The 25,113-nt window shown below is 39.7% G+C and overlaps 1 protein-coding gene across 5 annotated transcripts in view; it reads right to left on the bottom strand.

Annotated features, from left to right (window-relative positions):
* tmem259 (transmembrane protein 259) overlaps window positions 1–25,113 on the bottom strand; it is a 68,087-nt gene that overhangs the window by 14,652 nt on the left and 28,322 nt on the right. For all 5 annotated transcript variants that reach the window (XM_041204497.1, XM_041204496.1, XM_041204498.1 and 2 more), the window contains exons 4-8: window positions 17,480–17,590; window positions 14,006–14,128; window positions 10,083–10,183; window positions 5,778–5,835; window positions 705–788 (exon numbers count right to left, since the gene is read on the bottom strand). In XM_041204497.1, the coding sequence (XP_041060431.1) occupies window positions 705–788; window positions 5,778–5,835; window positions 10,083–10,183; window positions 14,006–14,128; window positions 17,480–17,590 (477 nt within the window). The remainder of the gene's footprint in view (window positions 1–704; window positions 789–5,777; window positions 5,836–10,082; window positions 10,184–14,005; window positions 14,129–17,479; window positions 17,591–25,113) is intronic.

The following is a 25,113-nucleotide window of genomic DNA, read 5'->3' as shown; positions in this document are numbered from 1 at the left end:
AGGATTCATTATTTCTAATGCAATATTTATTATATTTTCAGTACCATTGGATGAGGGGTAGGCTGGTGACAAAATTCAAGCTATGCTATCCAGTAAACTGAAGACACAAGAACATCTCAGGACTTTCTATCTCCAACTATTATTCTTTGTATGGTTCCTATCATGACTTGGGTTCCAAACAAAATGTTAAACCTGTCTTCCTCTTTCATACACCTGCTGTGCATTTCCTGTATTCAGATTTTCAATTTTTCTTTCTCTGTTAAGATACCAATTATTTACCTAATCATATTATTGGCAGTTTCAGAATTGCAGGGGAATAACTGGCCTATACCAGCCACACTGTGCATTGTTGTACTGCGCCAGTCAAACTGCTTCTGAAGACATCACAGTGCATCATCATTTTACACAGGATGCTGGTAATTTTAAATAAAAACAGGGAATGCTTGAAATACGCAAGAGGGTTAGCTAACATCTTAAAGTGAGATGGTCAATGTTTGTGGGACATTACATCAGAAGAGTTCACATCCAAAATATTAACTGCTCTTTCCTTCAGGCGAGGATGAATCAACTGCTACCAATGGAACCTTCTTCTGATTCTTCATGTATTTCTTGCTATTAAGCATGCAGCTTTCCATATTCATTTTAGATTCATTAAAAAGACAAGAACAGCAACAAAAATGCTACTCAACACAAAACATTCTTACCAACAAGTGCTAGTATCACAGTAAGTAAAGGAGCTGCAGGAAATGCAATTGTCATGTTCATCTCCAACATCTGCAACAAATCAACTGAAAGAAAAAAGTTCATTAATTGAAAATACGTCATGCTCATGTTTCAGGTCTTATATTAGACTTTATGGCTCCTTTTCAAATGCACAAGCCATTTTATTTCCAATTCGTTGGGGCACAGCACCACACTTGCAATTTCTGGAACTATGATGCACGCTGTGTGATAAAAATATAATGCGGGAGGGGAGAAAACATTATTATTTTACCGAGCCCTACTTTATTATAATCATTATACCCTACAGACAGCAAAGCATGTAACAGGTCGGAGCACATGAGAAAGCTACAATAACCTATATTATTAATAGAGGTTATCAGCCAGATAGATATACAACACAGAAACAGGCCATTCAGCCCAACCACTTCATGCCGTATGTGCTCCACCTGAGCCTCCTCCTGTCTTTTCTTCTCTAATTCTATCAGTATAAACCTCTATTCCCTTCTCCCTGATGTGCTTATTTAGCCTCCCCTGAAATGCATCTATACTAATCACCATTTTCTCAGCAAAAAAAGTTTCTTCTGAATTCATTTAATTTCTTAACGACTATCTTATATTGATGGCCTTTAGTTTGTTCTTACCCACATATGAAAACATTCTCCCCCGCCTACTCGAAAAATCTTTCATAATTTTAAATCCCTCTATTAGGTCAACCCTCTTTTCAAGCCTGTTCATCCTTTTCCAACAGATATAACTTTGCATTTCTGGTATCATTTTTGTAACACTTTTTTTGTACCATCACCAGTCCCTCTATATCTCTTTTATAACATGCCGACTAGAATTGTACACTGTATTCCAAGTGTGGTTTAACCAAAGTTCAATACAAGTTTAGCTTAAGTGATCTACTTTTCAATTCTATCTCTCTAAAAATAAACCCTAGTGCCTGGTTTCCTTTAAAAAAAAGTTTTAATCTTCAGTGCTACTTTTAGCGATTTGTGTATTTGTACTCCACAACTTCTTTGCTCCTCTACACCATTTAATTCTTACTTTTCAGTTAATACGTGGCCTCCTTATTTTTATTACCAAAATATACACACTGATCATGACGTATATGTCGCCCTGGCGTATAAGAAGACCCTATTTTATTCAGTGCCAAAATTCATGTTTAGGCCACCATTTGGCATATAAGTCAACCCTTTTGATGCTAAGAAATTTGCTGCTACTCGCATAATGAGTTGACCTCAAAGTGAGTGAGTGCAAAAAAGTTTCTCATGTCACCTTTGGCTATTTTGCTAATCACTTCAAATCTGTGTCTTCTGGTTCTCCACCCTTCCGCCAATAGGAACAGTTTCTGTCTATCTAGTCTGTCTAGGCCCCCTCATCATTTTGAACACTATCAAAACTCCTCTCAAACTTGTATTCCCTAAAGAGAATGATGCCAACCTCCCCACCACCCCCCAATTTATCCATGTGACTGAAATCCCTCAACCCTGAAACCATTCTTGTCAATCTTTTCTGTACTCTCTCTAAAGTCTTCACGCCCTTCCTAAAGAGCAGTGCCCAAAACTGGACAATTCCCCAGTTGAGACCGAACCAGTGTTCTATAAAGGTTCATCACCAAACTTCCTTGCTTTTGCACTCTAAGCCTCTATTAGTAATGCCTTTTTAACCAGCCCTACCATCTTCAATGATTTGTGCACACATATGTCTCCCTGTTTATGCACCCTCTTTAGAATTGTACCCTTTAGTTTATATCGCCCTTCTTCGTAATTCCAACCAAAATGTATAACTTTGTACATCTCTACGTTAAATTTCATCTGCCAAGTGTCTGCCCATTCCACAAGCTTGCCTATATCCTTTTGAAGTCTATCACTATCCCCAGTTCGCTATACTTTCAAGTTTTGTGTCATTTGTAAATTTTGAAATTGTGTCCTGTACAAGTCCAAGTCATTAATGTATATTAAGAAAAGCAGTGGCCCCAGTATCAACCCCTGAGGAACATCGCTGTATATCTTTCTCCAGTCTGAAAAATAGCTGTTCACCACTACTCTGTTTCCTGTCTCTTAGTCAATTTCTATGCTGACACTATCACTTTTATTCCATTGGCTTTTGTGACACCTTATCAAAGGCCTTTCGCCATGGCCCAGTTAGTAGCACTCTTGCCTCTGAATCAGAAGGTTGCAGGTTCAAGTCCAACTCAGATTAAACACAAAATCAAGGCTGTAACTGAGGGAGATGCTATCTTTTGGATGAGACATGAAAGCATGGCACCATCTGCCCTTACAGTTGGACATAAAAGATCCTATGGCATGATTTTCAAGAGGAGAGAGTTCTTCCTGGTGTCCTGTCCAGCATTTATCTCTTAATTAACATTACAAAAACTGATTAGCAAATTGCTGTTTATGGGAGTTTGCTGTGCACAAATTAGCCGTGGGGTTTCCAACATTACAACACTTTCAAAGTACTTAATTGGCTGTAAAATGCTTTCAGGCGTCTGGTAGCCGTGAAAAGCTCAAAATAAATGCAAGTCTTATTATTACAGGTATATTATAGATTACATCTATTCCATTATCCTAGTCAACTCTCTGCTGCCTCGTCAAGAGTTTGATGACATTGGTCAAGTGACTTTCCCTTTTGAAATCTGTGCTGACTCTTCATTATAATATTTTTGGTTTCTAGATATTTTTTCATTTTCTGCTTTAGTAGGGATCCCATTATTTTTCCCATAACTGGTGTTAAGTCTACTGGTCTACATTTCCTTAGATATGTTCCATCTCACTTCTTAAATACAGGTGTTACATTACCGATCCACCAGTTCACTGGCACTACGTCCGCTGTTATATCTTTCCAAGATTCTGTTAAAATGCTGAACGTAATACGTCTGGATCATGCCGGCCTGCAGGTTGCACACCCCTCAAGGATGTTCCTCCCCTGCCATTGCTGCTGATAGTAGCACTGGTGGCAAGTGGATTCTGGAAACTCAGGTATTTTGGGGCGGGGGAGGGGGCGAGGGCGGGTGGGGGAGGGGGCGAGGCCGAGGGAGTGCGTGTGTGTCTGGCTCACTCTTAGTCTCAACCTCACCCCCACACATAATCACACCCACTCATAAGCTGGGTGAGTGAGCATTAAGTGATTTTGGAGTGAGCTGGAAACAGTCTGTCTCCCTCACTCTAATGGTGATCTTCATTAATTACTTTTTAATTATCAATTTAATTCTTTGACGTTGCTTTATTTTTGCTCAGCAAGTTGTTTCTTTTCTTCATACTTCAACTTTATTTTGAAATTCACATTTAGTGCTGTGCCAAACTATCCTGCTGAGTTTTTCCAGGTATTTTTGTTTTTATTATCTTTCTGAAATTTGCTCAGCCTCTTGAGTGAAAGAAAATAGAAATGTGGTCCCACCAAGTGAAAAGGTTAGACAAGCCTGATTTAATATTTCTCATGTTTCATTATCACTTGACTGTAAATTCATCCTGTTCATATCTTAGTGACCCTATTCCCATCCCAACTTTTATGTACTGTACTTTTGTACAATATTTGATTATTTTGTCTCATGTCCCTTGGTAATTTAATTTTATAGTTTCGCTTTGCTTGCCTATTCACTTTTCATGCTCTCCCTTGCTGTGGAGGGGGATAGTTGATGGCCAGTGGATTGGGGGAGTGGGGAGAGGGGTGGGGGAGGTGTGGGGGATTGCCGGTTATGACGCCCTGGAGCTCAGAAGTTACAGGCCAATGTGCTTAGCAATGCTTTGTATGTATTACAAATAAGATCCATCATGGGTCAACCCTTGAATACAAGTATCTACCTTGGACATTATCCTAAAAGTCATTCAACCAGACTTCTGATATGACCTACTGGTCCCAAGGTTGCCAGTTACTGTTAGAAGCAAGCGCCTGACTGGGTCAGCTGTGTAATAATCTGAGGTTGCAGAGAATGGAGACAAGATCAAAATAACTTCCTATACTAAAAGTGCTCCACCTTTAATAGGGATTGATATCGATGGAGGGGCACATTGGAGATGAAATGCAAGTGCACTTCAAACCAGCTTAATGGACATAAATAGGTGAAGCAAATGTCTGTTGCATTAAAGATTTACACGTGCAATTATTTTCCCTTTTCCTTCCAACCACTCCGAAAAGATTTATGAGAAAAATAAAAGCTGAAATGGCACGAAAATAAACCGAGAAACATACTTTGAGTCAAAATATGATGCTGTAGGTGTATGGAAGCTGCATATAGAACTGTCCCAGAGCATGGAGGGTAACACATGCACGTACAAGGACAGAGAGCTTGAAATTACACTGAGATGGAAGCATATGGAACACTGAACAGCATTGTGACATTTCTTCTAGCTGTGTCAGCCATGGCTCAGTTACGAGTTAAATCCCACTCCTAGGCTTGAGTGCAAAAATGAAGACTGTCTCTAGTGCAGCGCTGAGAGACAGCTGTACAGTCAGAGATGCTGTATTTCAGGTGAGAGGTTAAACCATGGCCCCATTTGATCCCACGGCACTTTCTTAAAGAAGAAAAGGGGAGTTATCCGTGGTGTCCTGGCTCATATTTATCCCTCAATTAACATCACAAAAAAAGCTTATCTGGTTATCACGTTGATGTTTGTGGAAGTTTGCTGAGTGCAAATTAACTGCCACATTTTCTACTTTACACCAGTGACTGCACTTCAAAAAAGTGCTTCATTGACTGTAAAGTATGAGATGTCTAGCAGTCATGAAAAGCACTATATAAGTGCAAGACTTTCTTTTCTTCTGTTATTTTAATGGCGATACTTTTTACTTTATCATAAACAGGTCAACCCGTTTGAATTCAAGTGAAACATTACACCAGGCAATAATTACTCATGTTAGTATTCTATGACTTAACTTGAATGTACATAAAGGAAAATTGGAAATTAGGGCTTGTTTTATGAATTTGTGCTTAAACCATGTCAGCACTTGGACAAGAACTGATCAAATGAACATTTTTAAATAAAGAAGCACCACTTCCTGTTCACTTTATGCAAAACTCACAATGAAGAAACCTTAAGACAAAAACTTACCAATAAAGACAAAGATCTGATGGTGAGAGTAACGTAACAGCATAGAAACCGACAATGTCTGGGGAAAAGGAAAGAAAAACAGTCAAAGCTTCTCCTAAAATTGAGGATTAATCGAAACCTTGACTTTTGAATTATTTCTAAGCTTCAATTTGAGATGAAAATTGCAAGCCACAAGTGTGTGCCTACATATTGAATGTTTAAAAGTTGAGTCATAAATTTACATAACCAGAACCTATAGAAGTTTGACCCAATAACAAAACTCTTTCCCCTTTTAGAAATGCATCTAATTGCCTCAAACATAATTAGGCAGTTTGCTTTAATGGCCTTCCCTGGTATTTAGGCCACCGGTCTATTGTTGTTTGGGTGGAAAAGTTCTCTCTGGTTTCCTTTTAATTCATAACTTATTAACTTTGGATAATTACCCTGGCATTTGAATCCTGTATTACAAATGAACAATTTGCCTGAATTAAATCTTGCCAATTCCCTTGAAAACTGCCATTAGATCACCTCAAAGTCTTTACTGAAACATCCTAAATGATATTTCAATTTTAATGTGAAAGAAATTAATTGACTCAGCAGTTCTTTCTGATGGAGCAGAATTACTATTTTCTCAAGAGTCATATAAGAATATCAGAACGTAAGGCTAAGGTGGTGTTTAGAATTTATTAAATGTGGTGTTCTTTGGATTAAGATAAACTTTCCAGTGATTTCAGTGTAAAGTGTTCTTTCATTGATTAATGCAACCAGTCTTCAATTTCTCGAGATCAGCATCCAAATCAAGGTTCCTGTGATATAAATTTAGATACATAAATGGTTTCAAATGCAGCTACTTGATGGTGATTGTCTCAAACAAACAACAGGTCTTCATGAACTTGTGGAAAGAGAATTAAAAGGATGGTTTCTCTTATCAGGTAAGAGTCAGTGCAAAAGCTGAAATGGAACAACTTAATGTGAATAGTAATCTATGTCAAAAGAATCTATCTTTCCCATTTCCTACTTTTTTAATACACACACATTTTCTACTTACATCTATATAGTGTTCATTTCATATAGATACATGGCAGGGCATTTTACAAAACAGCAGAAAATGAGGACACTGAACAGGAGCAAACAATGTATTAAAAGCATCACAAGGAGCTTTTTAAGAGCAGAGTGGGGGATGATAAAGCAGAGATACTGAGAAGGTTCCAGAAGCTGGGACATAAAAATTACTTCCACTCCAAACCCACGACCACTACCATCTCGAAGGACAAGAGCAGCAGGTAAATGGGAACATCACCACCTGGAAGTTCCCCTCCAAGTCAGTCACCATCCTGACTTGGAAATATATTGCTGTTCCTTCACTGTTGCTGGGTAAAAATCCTTCAACTCCCTCTCTAACAGCACTGTGGGTGTACCTACACCATATGGACTGCAGTGGTTCAAAGCAGCAGCTCACTACCACCTTCTCAAGGGCAACTAGGGATGGGCAATAAATGCTGGCCAAGCCAGCGAAGCCCAGATCCCATGAATGAATTTTAAAAAAACATTGCCCAATTCTGCCCCTGCCTCAGTTCATCAGCTGCTGAAACCCTCACCCATGAATTGTTACCTCTAGACCTGACTATTCTAATGCACTTTTGGCCAGCTTCCTAATTTCCGCCTTCCACAGACTCAAGTGTTTCCAAAACTCTGCTGCCCATATCCTAATCTGCACTGTCCCATTCATTCATCACCCCTGAACTTGACCTACTACACTGGCTCCAGTTAAGCATGGCATCAATATTTATATAATACACATACTGTTTACTGCATTCCTGCTTTCAAATCTCTTTCTCGCCTCAACTCTCCTTCTGTAACTTCCTCCACCAGCCCTAAACCCTCAGACATGTGGGATCTTCCAATTGTGGTCTCCTGTGCATCCTTGATTTTAATCACATGACCATTAGCAGACAAGCCTTTGGTTACCAAGGCCCTATGCTTTGAAATTTTGTCCTTAAAACTCTCCACCTCTTTTCTCCTTTAAGATGCTTCTTAAGACTTACCTCATTAACCATCATCTGCCTTAGTTATTACCTTACATGGCTCGGTGTCAAATTTTGTTTGATAATGCTCCTCTGAAGTGCCTTGAGACATTTTACTGTGATAATGGGCTAATATTAATTCAAGTTGGTGTTGCTGAAGGAGCAGTCATTGCTGTTGGGGGTGCCGGGGTCCGTGGTGTGGAAGGGAATGATAAGTCACCTGATGTCAGAAAAGCAGGAGGGCATTTGTAGGAACACAGGGTAGGACAACTGCAGGTGTATGGAGAGGAAAGGTAACGAAAGGTCCTGAAAATGGGGAACAGAACTTCAGGGGCATTCTATGGGATGTGGGATGCCAGTAGAGATTTGCAAGGTGGTGGTGATGGAGATCTGCCCTTAGCAAAGCCAAGACACTGAGGTGTCATTTTAGATTATTTAACATATCTTTTGTTTTAACTGCATCTAAGCTTACGCCAAAACAATTAAGAACACGTGTTCTAGAAGCTGCACCGATACACCAGAACGGACCCTGGATCAACTGGAAGCCAACATTTAGCTGAACGTTATTACAAAACTCAGGAGTGTCCACCCAACAGCCGATTTACATTACAAAAGAGAATGAGAAAACCAGCTCCATATTTGATATGCTTACCCTACTACAGAATCCATCTGGTTTATACTGCACTCAAAACTTTGCCATTTGCCTAGAAACTTCCCAATGTCAGAGGAAGCTACAAAACAGTCCAGCAACATTACAAGTGTTTTACTTTTGCCTCTGACATCACCAGCACCAGGTCGGTGATATGGGGTTGTAACTTCCGACTAGCATCAGAAAGTGCTAATTCCTGCAGGAATTAGAAGAAATAAATGCACACTTACCTGGTCTTGAAAATTGCGTTGCCACTTCCGTTCGCTGGAGCTGCTTGGGACCTGCATCGAAAGACTCATCGCAGGTGCCAGCGATGTCTAGATCCAGCGTATTCAAGGAGGCCACGCACTTTTTTTTTTACAGCACTAGCTGCCATAAAGCAGGTAAATTTAAAGGGCCAGGGAAATTTACAGGTGGGGTGGGTGGGGGGAGTTAAGTGTCTATTGCAACGAGATAGGATGTTTGTAGGTGGGTGTGTCCGGAGGTGAGTGAGGTGGGGGACTTTAGGCGGGGTGGGGGATGTCTGGAGGTTGGGGGTGTCCGGAGGTCGGAGGGGGTTCGGCTCCATAGGTCAGGGGGGTCTTGAGGAAGGGTAGGTTTGGGGGTACCTGGAGGTTGGGAGCTGGTGGGATGACTGCAGGTCGAGGGGGGGATTGCCCGGAAGTCCGAGGTGGGTGGGGTTGGGGGTGTCTGGAGGGTCTTGGGGGGTTGGGGAGGGTCTGGAGGTTAGGGGTGGGGTTGGGGGGGATTTGGAGGTTGTAGGTGAGGTGTGGGGGTCTCAAGGTTAGGGGTGGAAAGAGAGAAAAGGTTGGCGAGGTATCCGGAGATCGGGGTGGTTCCGGAGGTCGGGGATCGGGGTTGTGAAGAGGGTTTGGAGGTGGGGGGGAGAGTCCAAGTCCGTGGGGGAGGGTTGAAATTGGTGTGGAGGTGAGGTAGCTGTGGGGTCAGTGTGGATGTTTACAATAGTTACTCAGAAGTTAGAAGAGGTTTTAATTCATCTAACTTTTTTTGGATAACTATTGGTATAACCCCAGTGCAACCATCCGAAGTTTGCGATTTAAATCGCATTTTTGGATGGTCCCCAATGCAATGCGATTGTCCAGAGGAAGTTTGCACTTCTACGCAATTGTCATGCAAACCTTTGCCTGGGAACTTGCCGGAGGGGTTCTGCAATGCATCTTTGGGGTACCCCCCAAATCTGACACTGGGGTGTGTGGAAGTTGCGGGCCATTGTTGTCTCAGATGTCACGCTTGCTGTTGGACACAGCCCTATAAATGTAAATGGGCTAATAGAATTGATGAGAATGTGTCTTCCATTTTTTCACTGCCATATAGAGAGCAGAACAATTCAAACTTTCACAGTGCTTCACATAGAAGCACAAAGCCATTATCCTGTTTCCCCTGTGGGAGGGGCAGTAAGAGACAATATGTATTACACACAGGAAAGGGATCCCTGATGGTTTTCGGCCAGTCATTTGAGGAATACAAATAGATTACATTCACTACCATTGCAGCTTTTTACATTATTAGGGTTCCTCAGTACATGCTATAAACCTAGGAGCTAATGGAGAGGTTTTCAAGATTTTTCTGTCTATGCACCTGGTAGCCAACTGCAGGAATGATAGGCATTTATATGGTTCACAACATACTTACAAAAATAACCATGATGACGAAGGCTGCCAGGTAAGAGGTTCTAGCCATCCACATGCTTACAAAACGATAGTGTTCTCCTGACACTACATTGCGCAAAAATCCTAGTTTAATAAAAAAAATTGTCGACATTTAAGATGACACTACCACTCGAAACAAAATGGCAATGTTTTAATTCAAATAACTTTATAAAACCTGCAATAAGTTGATCATTTTCCATCACCAGGTTATCCATTTGGAATAGAACCCACATAAGAAGCTTGAGCTGTGCAGTTGCACTTATTGATGCTTAAATGGCCCTGGCAACAAACCAAGCTAAATGTGCTTCTTGAATTTCCATTAATACAAACATAAAAGCCCATGAATTATGAATTCTATAGTGTATGAATAGCTACTGGAATTATACAGAATATATAGACAGCAAAAAATAATTGGCTAGCTTCTGATATATTTAGAACTTAAACACTACAGGACAAATAGGGTTAAATTCTGAGGACAAATTACCTTGACTAGGTTTATAATCCCTAGAGTATAGAAAATTAAGTGAGGTGTTTAAGATCAGCCATTAGATTAGCTAAAAGGTTAATGGAAAAGAGAATAGTTGACAACTATGGAAGAATTGGCAAAGGCTTTTTCAGTAACGTCAAGAGTCAAAACTGTCAAAGACTGTGTTAACCATTGGAGGCGATTCAAGGATAGGTTACAAAGAAATCAGTGTATACTGGAAATATTAAATGAGTACTTTGCATCAGTCTTTGCCCTTTAAGACGATGCTCAAATAGTAGAATTTATTGATTTTAATAATAAAAATATTATTAAATTAGATGAACATATTATTTTCGATAGAATTATCAAGGCCAAATTATAGTCACCCAAGGGTCCTGGGGGAGACTGGACATGTGCTGTGTCAACCCCAACCCATATTTTAATGCCTCTCAGCAGTCTGGGATGGTTCCCATGGGCCAAAAGGAGGCTAATTTAGTCTCCATCTTTAAAAAAAGGTGACGACACAGACCCATGTAATCTAAGCCCATTAGTTTGACACCTGTAATGGGAAAGGTGCTTGAGGGAAACATTTTGAATGCATTATATGTTTCCTTGAATCAAGGGGCACCCGACAAGGCTTCATAAAAAGATCACATCTTAAACATACAATTGTATTTTTTGAAAAAGTTATGAAGAGAATGGATGAGGGAAGCCAAACAGACACTGTCTAATTAGACTTCCAAAAAGCTTATGATAAGGTAATGTGCAAGAGGCTTCTCTACATTATAGCTTCAGGTATTGATAGTAGTATATTGAGTTGGATTGGGAACTGGTTTGCAGGATGTAGATAAAAAGTGATTATGGATGATTTGGATCTGTTTCAAGTGATATCCCACAGGGATCAGTGTTGGGACCGCTGCTCTTTTATTAGTGATCTGGACGTAGGTACTGGGGGCAGAACCTACAAATTTGTAGATGACAGCATTTGAATATAGCTAACCTGTAACACCAAGGATACCAATAGACTTATTTAGTTTTACCTTTGTATTAACCTAATAAACTGTTATGCTATGTGGAGGTAAATAACATTAGAGAAAGGGTAGTAGAAGTGGGACAATTAAAAAAGTAACGGGTAATATGTGAAGTAAATTAAAAGAACAGAAAGAAGAACAGGGCAGCAAACAAAGGCAGCTACGTTCCCATAAAAACAGAGACTAGGCAACTCAATTGAAATGATAATCAGTAAAGTGAGGGAACCTCTCATAGGAATCATTAGGCATCCAGAATACCACATCTCTACTGTGTAAAAGATGCCCTTTGGTATTGCCGCACTGATAACGGCCCAGAAGTGTAAAAAATAACAAGGGGTCATATGAGACAGTTCTGGCGTAGGCAGGCAATGATGAGTACATGGCACCTTTGTATTTGATGGGTTAAGTCAGATGTTAAGTCCATAACTGGGTTAAACTGGTCTCCACAGGCTTTACTTTGTAAATAAAGTATAAGAAGGGATTCCCTGAGATTGTAGATGAATTCAGCCAGGTGTTTGGGAACATCCAACAGATGTATTGCACTGAATGGATGAAGGCTTTTGGGGCACAGGCTGGCAGGGATATATTTGTGGACATTGCAACCTCCTACCCAGGGCATAATGGGTAATATAACTCATGACTATGCTTTGTGAACTACGCCTCAGCTGCTGTAATGTATCAAGTCTTGCTTATACTGAATAAAATGTTTAATTAGTCTCACCAATAACAGTCAAGTCAAATGATTTGGAACTTAGGAGTGAAAGGATTAATTGGCCAGAACCCCAAACCCCAACAATTAGAAGATCTGTGCGAGTGTTAGGATTGTAAATGATGCTTGACTCCATCAAGTGGATCTTAATGTATTGAGAGATTGCACTCATGACTGGCAATTATGTTTAATTTGGAAGTGCAGTGTTGTGCATGTGGGCAAGGTGTATGCTTAATATCCATACACTCATCAGGGAAAATTATTAAAGTAGAGAAATAAAGGGACCAAGGTGCTCTAGCACACAGATTTCTTTAGGTTCATAAGCAATGCTATGAAGTGAAGGCTTGTGCAAACAGTACTGGGTGCATTAATAGGACAACCAATAACAAAAGACACACTATTTTGACCTTTACAAGACTTTAGTCAGGCTGCATCCAGTTTTGGTTTCCTCACATGGTGGCTAATATTGAAAGGGTCAAGAGGCTAATTCCAAAAGGTATTTTAGTTGTCACGATAGACTGAGAGAGTTATGACTCTACATTTTACAGAAGTGTCGACTTAGAAGTCGATTGTGGTTTATAAGTTAATGAAAGAAAAAGATTATGTTCCAGTTTGACAATAGGTTAGAGAGGACATTTGTTCAGAATTTCAAGTTGTGTAAGGGCAGATCTAGGTTAGGTGGCAGATAGTGGTTCTTTTTCCAGGAAATAGTGGACTGCTAGAACAGGCTGTTGCCTCAAGAAGTTGATGCAGATTGACTGAATTCATTCAAGCAAGAGCTGGAACTGATTTTGGTTGAGGTGGAAATGACCTCTTAGAAAAGGTAGGCACTGCAAGGAATCAGGGCCAGAGGGATCTCCTGGGCTACTTTACTAGTTCTTATCTCCCGGATGGTCTGGAAAGGAATTTCCAGATTTCTCCCCCCCTCCATTTTGACCAGGGCTTTTATCTGTTCTTGCCACCTGCCCAGGAGATCACATGGTTTTGGGAGGGCTGGAAAATGTATACTGTGGATGCAAGGTATCACAATTGTGTGAAACAGGTCAGATGGACCAAAAGGTCATCATCAGTCTGTCATTGTCCATATGTTTGTAAAGGACTTGATAGGGTAGATAGAGAGAAACTATTTCCTCTGGTGGGAGAGCCCAGAACAAGGGAGCATAATCATAAAATTAGAGATAGGCCATTTAGGGTTGACATAAAAAAGGACTTTTTCGCACAAAGGGTAGTGGAAATCTGAAACTGATTCCTCAAAAAACTGTTGAGGCTAGTTCAATTGAAAGTTGATTCTAAATTGAGATTAATAGATTTTTTTTAGACAAGAGTTATGAGTTCATAGTTTTGGAACAAAGGATGGACTTAAGATACACATCAGCCATGATCTAATTGAACTGCAGAACAGGTTCAAGTGGCTAAATGGAGTCTTCCTGTGCCAATAAATTGCTACTTAACATTTGCCATTAAAAACCACCAAAGCGCACTAATAAAACATTTGTATTTACATATTATTGTCGATAAAATCTTCAAAAATTGAATGTTTTCTTTTCTTTTGGAAAATACATGCCAACAAATCCCTGTTTCGTAGAACAGAAGACTAAATTCAAAACATAGTTTTACCAATTGGTAGAATTCGGTCTGTCACTAGTCTAATTCCTAGGTGAGAGTGGGTCAGCCTGTTTTGCAGTGTAAATTGAACTCACCTTTATTTTCTTCGTTTTCAGCCAACGCTTTCACGCTGGACATCAGTATATCATCATAGCCCAAGAATTCATCCAAAAGAAACCGGCTAAACCCATCCCCAAAGCAAAGATCTTTTGTTGGATCTGTGAAGAAAATTGTATAACGTAACTAACAAGCCAATTGTAAATTCTGGTAGTGTTTAAAGCATTGTGTCAACAGGAAGAACAGAGCTCAAGTCCTATTCTTCACTATCAAGATATATTCTTTTTGGTGATGTGCAAAACAGCTTTCCACCTTATTCAAGTGCAAATCCTGGATTATCAACTAAGGGATGACACTGAATAATGGCCACAACAAGGGGAGCAAAAAAAGGGGTAATGCACTTTTCAGATTCAATAATGCTCAAATCATATACTTACAGTGCATTCAAAAAGTATTTTTGTAAACAGGGGAGAACCATTTAATAATGAAATGCTTCTCCGCTGTTCCCTACAAGTTAACAGTTAACAGGAACAGTATGCCACTAAAATGTCTGCACAGAAAAGAGTTACACTATGAATGGATTTTAACTGCACTTGTAACAGACTGGCATAATTCTTATACAATAGTGAACAAATCTAAGCATTGCATAATGCTCCCTCTACTAGCCAGAACAAGGAATAGTCACTTTTATATCAAAGTCATTAGTTTCACAAACTGCCAACTCATCATAAGATGATGAACACCAAATGGACATAGGTTAATCAAATAATCATGTTTCAGATATATATTTTTTAGTTATGACTGAGTGGTCACAGCTAACATGCTGGCACTCTTATCTAGAAAAGGCTGAGGCTGTGACCTAATAGAGGTCTTTAAAATTATGGAGGGGATTGATAGGGTAGACACAGAATCATAGATGCTGTTTCCACTTGTGGGGGTTCGAGGGATCATAAATATTAGATTGTCAGTAATAATTCAACAATCCAATAAGGTATGCATTTAAGTGGAGGCTAGATAAGTACATAAGGAGGAAAGGAACTGAAAGACATGTTTATAGGGTTAGATGAAGTAGGGTGAGATGAGGCTTTCATGGGCATGAACACCTAAAAATAACCTTTTTCTTTGCTGTAAGTTCTATGAAATATTTGCAACATTTTACAAACATGGTTAGAATTCATCCAAAACAAAATGGCTAAACCCATTGCCAGGGCAAAGATCTTTTGTTGGATCTGTGAACCAAAAATTGTATAAGGTAACTAATGAACCAACTGTAAACTGTGGTGGTGTTTAGAATGTGTTTTCAGGAAGAAGGGAATTCATGTCTTATTCTTCAATAAATAATCCATATTTTTTTTTATATTAAAGCCCGATACCCCAATAAAAGCAACTTCAATTAATCTAAACTAAATTGATATATACGATATATTAGAGATTTTCTAATTCCAGAAATCCAACAAAACTTTCCCGAGTTTTATCAAAATCATGTAAGATTTCCTCAAATGAAACTTAGTTATTGGAGCTGGAGGACAGATCGAGTCAGTTATTGGAAGCACGCTCAGACCTGTTTCCACTTGCCAGACTTTGATCCCATACCTGACTTTAAAGCTATATGAAGTTTTGTCTTTATAAATTCATAGTCTCTTAGTCTTCAACCAAAACCACTACCTTGTGCCAAAGTATTATGACTGGCCCAGGTATAAATACTTCAAAGTCATAACTCCAGAATTACAAAACTTGATGTTGCCTTTAGGTCTTTTGCAAATGCCACAATGGTGTGCTGTTAACTTCCCATCTTACACTGTACATCTACAATCAAAATTTCCTCTACACTCCCATGAAAAGGACACTGATCTCTGCCAAGATCAGAAGGTAATTCAAAGTACAAGAAACATTGGGAAGAATTCAAACTTTACACCTCTAGCTGGACAGCTTGAGCCAAAGGTTTGAGCCAAAGTTTCAAATGTTAAAAGGCGCTCATTATTTCAAAGCAGGCATGGAGAGATTGCGCTAGAGCCATAATAGAAACGCTATGAAAATTATCTGATAATCAACTTATAAAATATCTTGGCTTAATTTCAGCTGGTTGGGGTTTGAGGTAGGATCTTGGATGGCAGAACGCTGAGGAATAGTGCCTGCAGAAAAGGCAAGTTTTAGATCGAAGAAAGAGGTAGATCTCAAGACAGTAGAGCAGCAATAATGTCCAGGAGGGCATGGATGTTCAGAGTCTAGGTGGAGACAGTGCTATGGTGGTAATGTCACTGGGCTAGTAATCTAGTGGCCCAGGCTAATGCTCTGGAGATGGGCTCAAATCCTGCTGTGGCAGCAGTTGGAATTTAAATTCAATTAATACATTTTATTTTTTAAAAATGGAATTGAAAGCTAGTCTTAGCAATAGCAACCATGAAACTATCACTTGTCATAAAAACCCATCTGGTTCACTAATGTCCTTTAGAGAAGGAAATCTGTTGTCCTTACCTGGTCTAGCCTATATGTAACTCCAGGTCCACAGCAACGTGGTTGACTCTTAACTGCTCCAAAGGGCAATTAGGGGTCGGCAACAAACATCCACACCCCCTGAATAAATTTATAAAAAAAAGTAGGCCTGCTGCACTTAAGAGTAAGTGGCAAGAGATTAAAGATAGCAAGACTGGTGGCTTAAAGTCCTCCATGAAAGACACCTGTGGCCTCAGGTAACAATGATTGAAGTGACAGCCGGACCAGGACATAAAAGCAGCTGCCAATACTGTATAAAAAGAAATCTGGTGAATCTCCAATTTCAAATGAGATCACTGGATACAAAACAGCACATGGATCCTGCAATTCCCAAGGCTCAAAGCAATGCCAAATGGCAATACAGACTGAATATGCCACATATCCAGAAAAGAATATAAATGCAACACTAAATAATTTGGACAGATGATACACACATTGAGGTTTACTTTCAAAAATGCATGGTAGAGAAGCAAAAAAGTCAGTGGAATAGTAAACCTAAATTGTAGCCAGTGGAACATGACAATGGCTGGAGGAAGCAGGTGCTTCATTGCAACTTTGAACCTGACACAAAGTTTCAAAAACTGCAGTAATACTCAAAATTTACAATATTGAAATTTGAAAACCCTTGCATATCAAGTATTTAAAAAGCACAAAAACTATTGACTACCTAACAGTATACCTAGAATCACAGAAACTATGAATGTTTAAACATGGGAATGATTGCTGAAAAATGTGGGGAACTCACAGGAAAGAGAAACCCAATCTCCTTGCTGGTTTCTGTCTTGTTTTCACTGCTAATAATATCTTTAATTACGTGCATTTCCTTCGCTCTAACTTCACCTGACAGAATAAGCTGTGTACAGTAACATTTTTTTAAGCTGGGAGTTTAAATGTACGCAGTCGCTACAATCAATACATGCTGCAGCTTTGGGAGCAGAATTGACAACATTCAGACAGCCAAAATTCATAACCAACCTCTACAGTACACATTCAACCTCAGTACACATTCTACCTCTTACCTAGCGTGACTACCATGACTGGGATGTTTAGACGTTGCCTGGTGCTCTGAGAAAGACGTAGAAATCCATACTCCAGTGAATATTCAACTATGTATTCCTCTTGTGGCCAAACTATAATATGGGAAAAAGTGAACAGACAGTTATGAAGTGGCAAGTCATAACATTTATATTAGATAATAATCTAGGGCAACAACTAAAGCTACTTGCATGGTTAGTAGTTCAAAATATAGAAGCACAATTGATAAGCCACTGAGTAATTACCACTTCCCAAAGGTGCATAGCTAATCACTGCTGCCATTATCACAAACTGGAGCTGCTTTTAAAATAAATTTCTGTGTTGACTTATGTCCATTTCCTCCCCACACAATCTCCTAATTTTATCCAACGTTTTAATGCAAATTTGAAGACTTAGGTGATAACACTGCTAAATTTGGTTCCCTTATTCTGACAGCAGATTCGTAGATTACAAAAAATGGGTCTGTGTACTTGCTGCCAAGATAAGTGAGCCACACTTAATAGGGTAGAAACCAAGACTGACTGAAGAACACTGATTTGGCTGGCACAAATTAATTCAAACTTCATATAAAAGAAGCTTAGTATTAGTGTGAGCACTGCAGGAATGGTGAAGCACGATTAAGGGCACGTGAAATTAACTATAATTCGTTTGTTCAATTACATTAATGATTCCTAAGAATAACCCTGAAAACAAAGGAGTACTTATGTAGTTCCCAATCTAAGTTCTTTAACAGATGAAATCACTGGATTATGCAGAGTAGATTTCATCACAACTCATTTATACCAGAGAACAGAAGCAGAGTAACTAGAAAAGTGATTCTCTCCCAACTGATACATTAATATTAAGATGCCAGGTAAGAATAATTTATCTTTTAGTGGGAATTCTGTATGCTTAATATTAAGTTGCAGTTCTTGGCACTGCAAACTCCGGTGGAGCCAAGACCAAATTCATGACAGATCACCAAGATACTGTCATCACTGGACTTAACAGGAATCTTGCTCCTCCAGTTCTAATAAATGAATAGTAATAGTTTTGTGGATATGTTGTGCATCTTAACTCTTTTAATTTTGAGACTCACATGAAAAGTGCAGGCAAGTCTTGCAGAAACATTCTGCAAGTTGGGCAAGAGGGCATGAGATAAATTGACTTGCAGCAGGCATGCTCCTCATCCTCTTGCCAGTGAGTAGTTTTACCAAAGGAAGGAAATGCCAGATTTTACAACTGCATCCCAGTATAGCTCTGTGGCATAATGTTATGCCATGGCAGATGATGTGTACCAAGCGGACCAATCCACAAGGGTAACTTGGTCATGCTATCACAACAGTTTTGTAATTTGTATTTATTTTGAGATGTGTGTACTTTAATTCTGAAGTAATGAGTCCACTAAGACCTTTAGAGATTTTAAAAATTAAATTAAAATGTTTATTAACAAAATAAAAGATTTCAAGCACATAAGACTACAATTACTCTATAACAACTCCTAAAATTCCTAATTAACCTGACTCCCAGTTATACACCCCCTTTAGGGCAACAGTCCAAAATAGATTTTAGATTTAAAAAAAAACCAGCAAGTTAACACAGTATCCACTTGTCAGTGGAATTCCAAATAGCTTTCCCCAACTTCAATTACTGGACACTATAGACTTATGCACAAAATGGCTGGAGGCTTCTTTAAGGCTGTGTTACACATTCCCGCTAGATCTTACGTGGCCTCCAACATAGCTTTTCATTCTCCTTTGTATATGTTTCTCTCTCTTTAATACGTAAATCCCATTGTTCCATATATCTTTGGAACAGTATCTTTCCCATAATATAAAAACTTTCATGTTGCCAACCAATATCAGCAACCTTTGGGAAAAATAAACACACTGCTTGGCCTTGGTTATCTGGCTAGTTGTAAACATATTAACATCCCTCTGAAATCCAAACAATCCTTTATCTAAAAATGCAAATTCCCATCACACCTTACATGCTAAGGCAGCATCCATGTTTACTCATTAGCATTTCAAGTACATTTCTACACCTAGCTTCTTTTGATAATTTCAAGCTTGCCGTCTACTTGACTTCAAATACAATTAAATCACAGACAGGATCATACACACACATAAACCTTTTGATAATAAACCAGAATATGAAAATTATACATTTATAACAATAAATGCTTCACAAGTACAAAGAAGATCCAATATTATATCCAACAATATTTGTGTTGTGGACTCCACATAGGAATTAGCATAATAAATGGGTTAATTTTTAAGGGCTGTGAGTAATGAACTAGAGAAGTGGAAATTTATGTATCTTTCCGACTGAAGGTCCAAAATATCTCTATCTTGTTCAGTCTCTAATAATAATCCGTAACCTTCTCAGTCATTTTTTTTACCAGCTGTATCTCTGCCCCCACAGTTTATAGCACTTTTGTCAGATCAATGACTGGCATATCCACATGGTAACATAAAAATATCTTCTGCTATCCTCACTATCACTGATGTTTGGGCTGTTTCAAATTTATATATCAGCAATTACGAATGACAAAAATTAATACTGGGAGGCCACTTAAATATGCCCTGGTTAAATGCACATATTCACAATCCAAATTCTATTGTCACTAACTCAATTGAATATTCAGGTTAGAAACAAATTAAAGTACATTTCAGTGCACAGAGTTTCTGTTAGCCATTCACTCACCTGAATAGACTATTTCTTTTTTGGTAGAATATAAGAAAATATTACAAAAGATTCTACCTCAGAGTTTTGACTTAGAACATAGGCTTAGGGACAGGAGAAGGCCATTTGGCCCTTCGAGTCTGCTCCATCATTCCATAAGGTCATGACTGATCAGATTGTGGTCTCAACACCACTTTCCCGGCTGCCCCCCATGAACCTTGACTCCTGTGTCTATCAAAAATCTATCTAACTCAGACTTGAATAAGTTCAATGACCCAGCCTCCACTGCTTTCTGGGACAGAGAATTCCACATACTAACAACCCACTGAGAGAAAAAAATTCTCATCTCTGTCTTAAAAGGGAAATCTCTAATTGTTAAACTGTGTCTCCTAGTCCTAGTCTTCCCGACAAGAAACTTCCTCCCTGTATCCACTCTATCAAGTTCCCTCAGGATCTTATATGTTCCAGTATGATCACCTCTCATTCTTTTAAACTCCAATAGGCATAGGCCCAAACTTTCTTCATAAGTCCTACATCCCAGGAATGAGCTGAGTTAACCATTTCCGAACTGCTTCAAATGCAATTGCATCCTTTTTCAAATAAGGAGACAAAAACTATACACAGGCTTATTCATTCATGGGGTGCAGCAAGATCAATATTTATTGTCCATCCCTAATTGTCCTCAAGAAGGTGATGGTGAGCCTTCTTGAAACTACTGCAGTCCATGGGGTATGGGTATCCCCTCAGTGTTGTTAGAATGGGAGTTCCAGGATTTTGACCCAGTGGCAATATACTTCCAAATATATATCCAAGTAATCAAAGGGCAATTTGGAGATATGGTGTTCCCATGAGCCTGCTTCCCTTGTCCTTCAAGGTGACAGAGATCTTGAGTTTTGGAAGGTGTTGCTGAAGCTGGCATGTTGCAGTTGTACATTTTGTAGATGGCAACCAAGTTACGTCAGTGGCAGAGGGAGTGAGTGCTTGAAGTGCCAATCAAAGTGAGCTGTTTTGTCCTAGATGGTATAGAGTTTCTTGGAGTGTTGTTGGAGCAGCACTGATCAAGCTAAATGTATTCTATCACGTTCCTTGCTTTGGGGAGTCAGGATGAAAGTCACTCACCATAGATTACCCACCCTTAGATCTGCTCTTGTGGCCAGTGTTTATGTGGTTGGTTCATTTAAGTTTCTGGTCAATGGTGAATCCCAAGATATTGATGGTAGAGGATTTGACTAAAGCTGCTGAATGTCAAGGGGTGGGGTTTAGAATGTCTCTTGTTGGAGATGGTCATTGCCTGGCACTTGTGTGGCATAAATGTTACTTGTCCCTTTATCAACCCAAGCTGGAATGTTGTCTGGGTTTTGCTACATGCAGGTATAGACTGCTTCAGCATCTCAGGGGTTATGAATGGAACTGAGCACTATACAATTATCAGCAAACATCTCCACTTCTGATGGAGGGAAGGCCATTAGTGAAGCAGCTGAAGATGGTTGGGACCTACTTTGAGGAACACCTGCAGTGATGTCCAATGGCTGAGAGGATTGACCTCCAACGAACACAGCCATTTTCCTTTGTGCTAGGTATGAATCCAGTCAGTGGAGTCTTTCCCTGATTTCCAATTACTTCAATTTTACTAGGTCTCCTTCATGCCTCACTTCAAAGGCTGTCTTAATATCACAGGAAGTGGCTCTGATCACACCTCTGGAAGTCAGCTCTTTTGTTCATGTTTGGAACAAGGTTGTAATAAGGTGTGGAGTTGGATGGTGCTGGCAGAATCCAAGCTTAGCATCAGTGAGCAGGTTATTGGTCAGTATGCATCACATGAAAGCACTGTCAATGAACACTTCCACTTTGCTGATGATTGAGAGTAGGCCAATGGGGCAGTAACTGGCTGGATTAAATTTGTCCTTTTTTTGTGGATAGTGTAATTTTCCACCTTGCCTGAAAGATGACAGTACTGTAGCTGGCCTGGGACAACTTGATTAGAGGCACAGCTGGTTCTGCAGCACAAGTCTTCAGCACTACAAATAGTATGGTTTTGGGGCCTAGAGCCTTAGCTGTATGCAGTATATTCAGCTGCTTCTTGATATAATAGGAGTGAATAGAATTGGCTGAAGACTGGCTTCTGTGATGGTCCACCTCAGTTGGAGGCTAAGATGCATCAGTTACTCTGCACTTCTGGCTAAAATTGGTTGTAAATGCTTCAGCTTTGTCTTTTGCACTCATGCTGGGCTCCACCATCATGGAGATTGGAGACATTCATGAAGCCTCCAACTCCTGTTAGCTGCTTAATTCCATTGCCATTCACAATTGGATATGGCAGGAGTGCAGAGTTTTAATCTAATCCATTGGTAGCGGACCCTTGGTAGTTCAACCCTGTGTACAACATGCTGCTTCCACTGGTTAGCATGCATCTAGTCCTGAGTTGTGATTTCACCAGATTGGCACCTCATTTTTAGGTACATTGTGTTACATGCTCTTCTACATCCCTCATTGTGCCAAGGTTGGTGCAAAGCTTAATAGTAACGGTGAAGTGAAGAAATATGCTGGGCCATGAGGCTACAGATTGTGGTGGAATACAATTTTGCTGCTGCTAATGGTCCACAGCGCCACATTGGCATCCAATTTGTTATGAATGTATCTCATTTAGCATGTCCCTCTTCCCAATGCTCCTTAAAATCTACTGCTTTAACCAAGCTCCTGATGTGGATCAGTGTCAAATTTTGTTTGATAATGCTCCTTTGAAGCAAGCACCTGGGGTTTGCACTCAAATTAGAGGACTCTCAGGGCCATTCCCTCCTGACTTTATACAATGGTGGGTATGTCCTGGCCCACCAGCAGGTCAAGCAATAACCTGATGTAATCATACTCACAAAACCATACCTTTCAACCAACATCCCTCCATCACTGGATTTATTAGGCCAGGACTTGGGATAACCTGTCCGGTAACATACCATACTAAACAACTAGCTGTACCATATAAAACAGCTCACATTCATTGCTGCCAAGATACTCACATAAGGTATTGATAAGCCCATGTTACAGTAAATAGCAGTTCAATAAATTGTAACAATACTCAAAACTGCTTGAGGAATAGGGGCTATTACACTTTGTCTTAAAAATGTTAAATTGAAGAATATACATATCAAATTGTTTATGGTACATCTTCAAACTCTAACTTTACATTTAGCACTTGCTTTCTTATGATCCACCATTCAACATTTCCCATCATAGGGATAAATCTGTTCAAGCCAAGCAATTGCTCATTTTGATTTGTTATTTCAACTGAGGGCAATGGTCAAGAGATAAAATACTTTCTCAATGCAGAAGGGTTGTCTTGATTCACAAATGACTTTCTTTACTTGAGAAGTTTGTTTAAAAGTCCAGAGCTACAGTATCTAGCGTGGAACTTTATATGTTCATTTGCATGATCCTGTTTTGCTCTGGGCTGACTCCACTCTCTCAGAGAATCTTTTCTAGATGATCCCACCCTATTCCTGAGAAACTTCTCTGGCTGACCCAGTTCTGTTTCTGACAAACTCCACTAGCTGACCTATCTCAAAGAAATCTCACTGATTGACTGTCCCTTGTTTCAGACTCTGGCTGAGCCTGCTCTGCTCCGCTCCTGAGGAACTCCACTAGTTGATTCCGCTCTATTTCAGTCAAGCCCCAGTGGTTGATTTGTTCTGTTTGTCAAAAAGCAGACTTGAAGAAAAAAAATAAAACAATGAAGTTGACTTTTCTTCACTGTTTCATCTGTCAGTTCAAAGCTTATTTAAAAACAACGATTTTCAGAACACTTTGATCTGTAAATATTTTTTTATTCATTTATGGGATGTGGGTGTCGCTGGCTGGGCCAGCATTTATTGCCCATTCCTAATTGCCCTTGAGAAGGTGGTGGTGAACTGCCTTCTTGAACCGCTGTAGTCCATATGGTGTAGGTACACCCACAATGCTGTTAAGATGGGATTTCCAGGATTATGACCCAGCGATAGTGAAGGAACAGCAATATATTTCCAAGTCAGGATGGTGAGTGGCTTGGAGGGGAACTTCCAGGTGGTGGTGCTCCCATGTATGCCCTTGTCCTTCTAAATTGCAGCAGTCTTGGGTTTGGAAGGCGCTGCCTAAGGAACTTTGGTGAGTTTCTGCAGTGCATCTTGTAGATGGTACACACTGTTCGTCAGTGGTGGAAGGGGTGAATGTTTGTGGAAGGGGTGCCAATCAAGTGGACTGCTTTGTCCTGGATGGTGTCAAGCTTCTTAAGTGTTGTTGGAGCTGCACTCATTCAGGCAAGTGGACAGTATCACATCACAATCCTGACTTGCACCTTGTAAATGGTGGACAGGCTTTGGGAAGTCAGGAGGTGAGTTACTCGCCACAGGATTCCTAGCATCTGCCCTGCTCTTGTAGCCGTAGAATTTATGTGGCTAGTCCAGTTCAGTATCTGGTCAATGATAACACCCAGCATGTTGATATGCACTCAGCAAATTAGCATCTATTAACTTTAATAGTCAACCAGTTAACTAGTTAACCTAATTTGGTGTACATTTTTAACTACCAGAACATGTGCACTTAAGCAGCCTTCACAGTATAGTAAAAATTTTTATTGTCCATATAAAGGTTGTCACGATCTCTACTTAAAATCCAAGACAAGTGACACACATGTGGATAAACAGAGGTGGTTAGCAATCAGCCCTTTTAGGCTAAAATTAAGTAATTACGATATTATCCAGGAACTGGGAGATATAAAAAGTTTTACTACAGTCACTTCAACCACAAAGTAAGGCAACACTCAAAACAGCACAATACTGCGTATCAATCATGTCACCAGAATTTCAATAGGACATAAGTGTGGAATTTTCAGACTGGGCCCACTTCATCTGTGAAAAACACCCAGCAATACAATTATGCATTTTTCTACTACAAGCTTGGGTTGTGCCTGTCATGAACTAGGGTA

This window comes from Carcharodon carcharias, chromosome 14, assembly GCF_017639515.1.
Source record: "Carcharodon carcharias isolate sCarCar2 chromosome 14, sCarCar2.pri, whole genome shotgun sequence".
Classification (NCBI taxonomy): domain Eukaryota; kingdom Metazoa; phylum Chordata; class Chondrichthyes; order Lamniformes; family Lamnidae; genus Carcharodon; species Carcharodon carcharias.
Note: the sequence above shows the minus strand (reverse complement) of the source record. Positions and strands in the feature narration are given on the sequence as shown.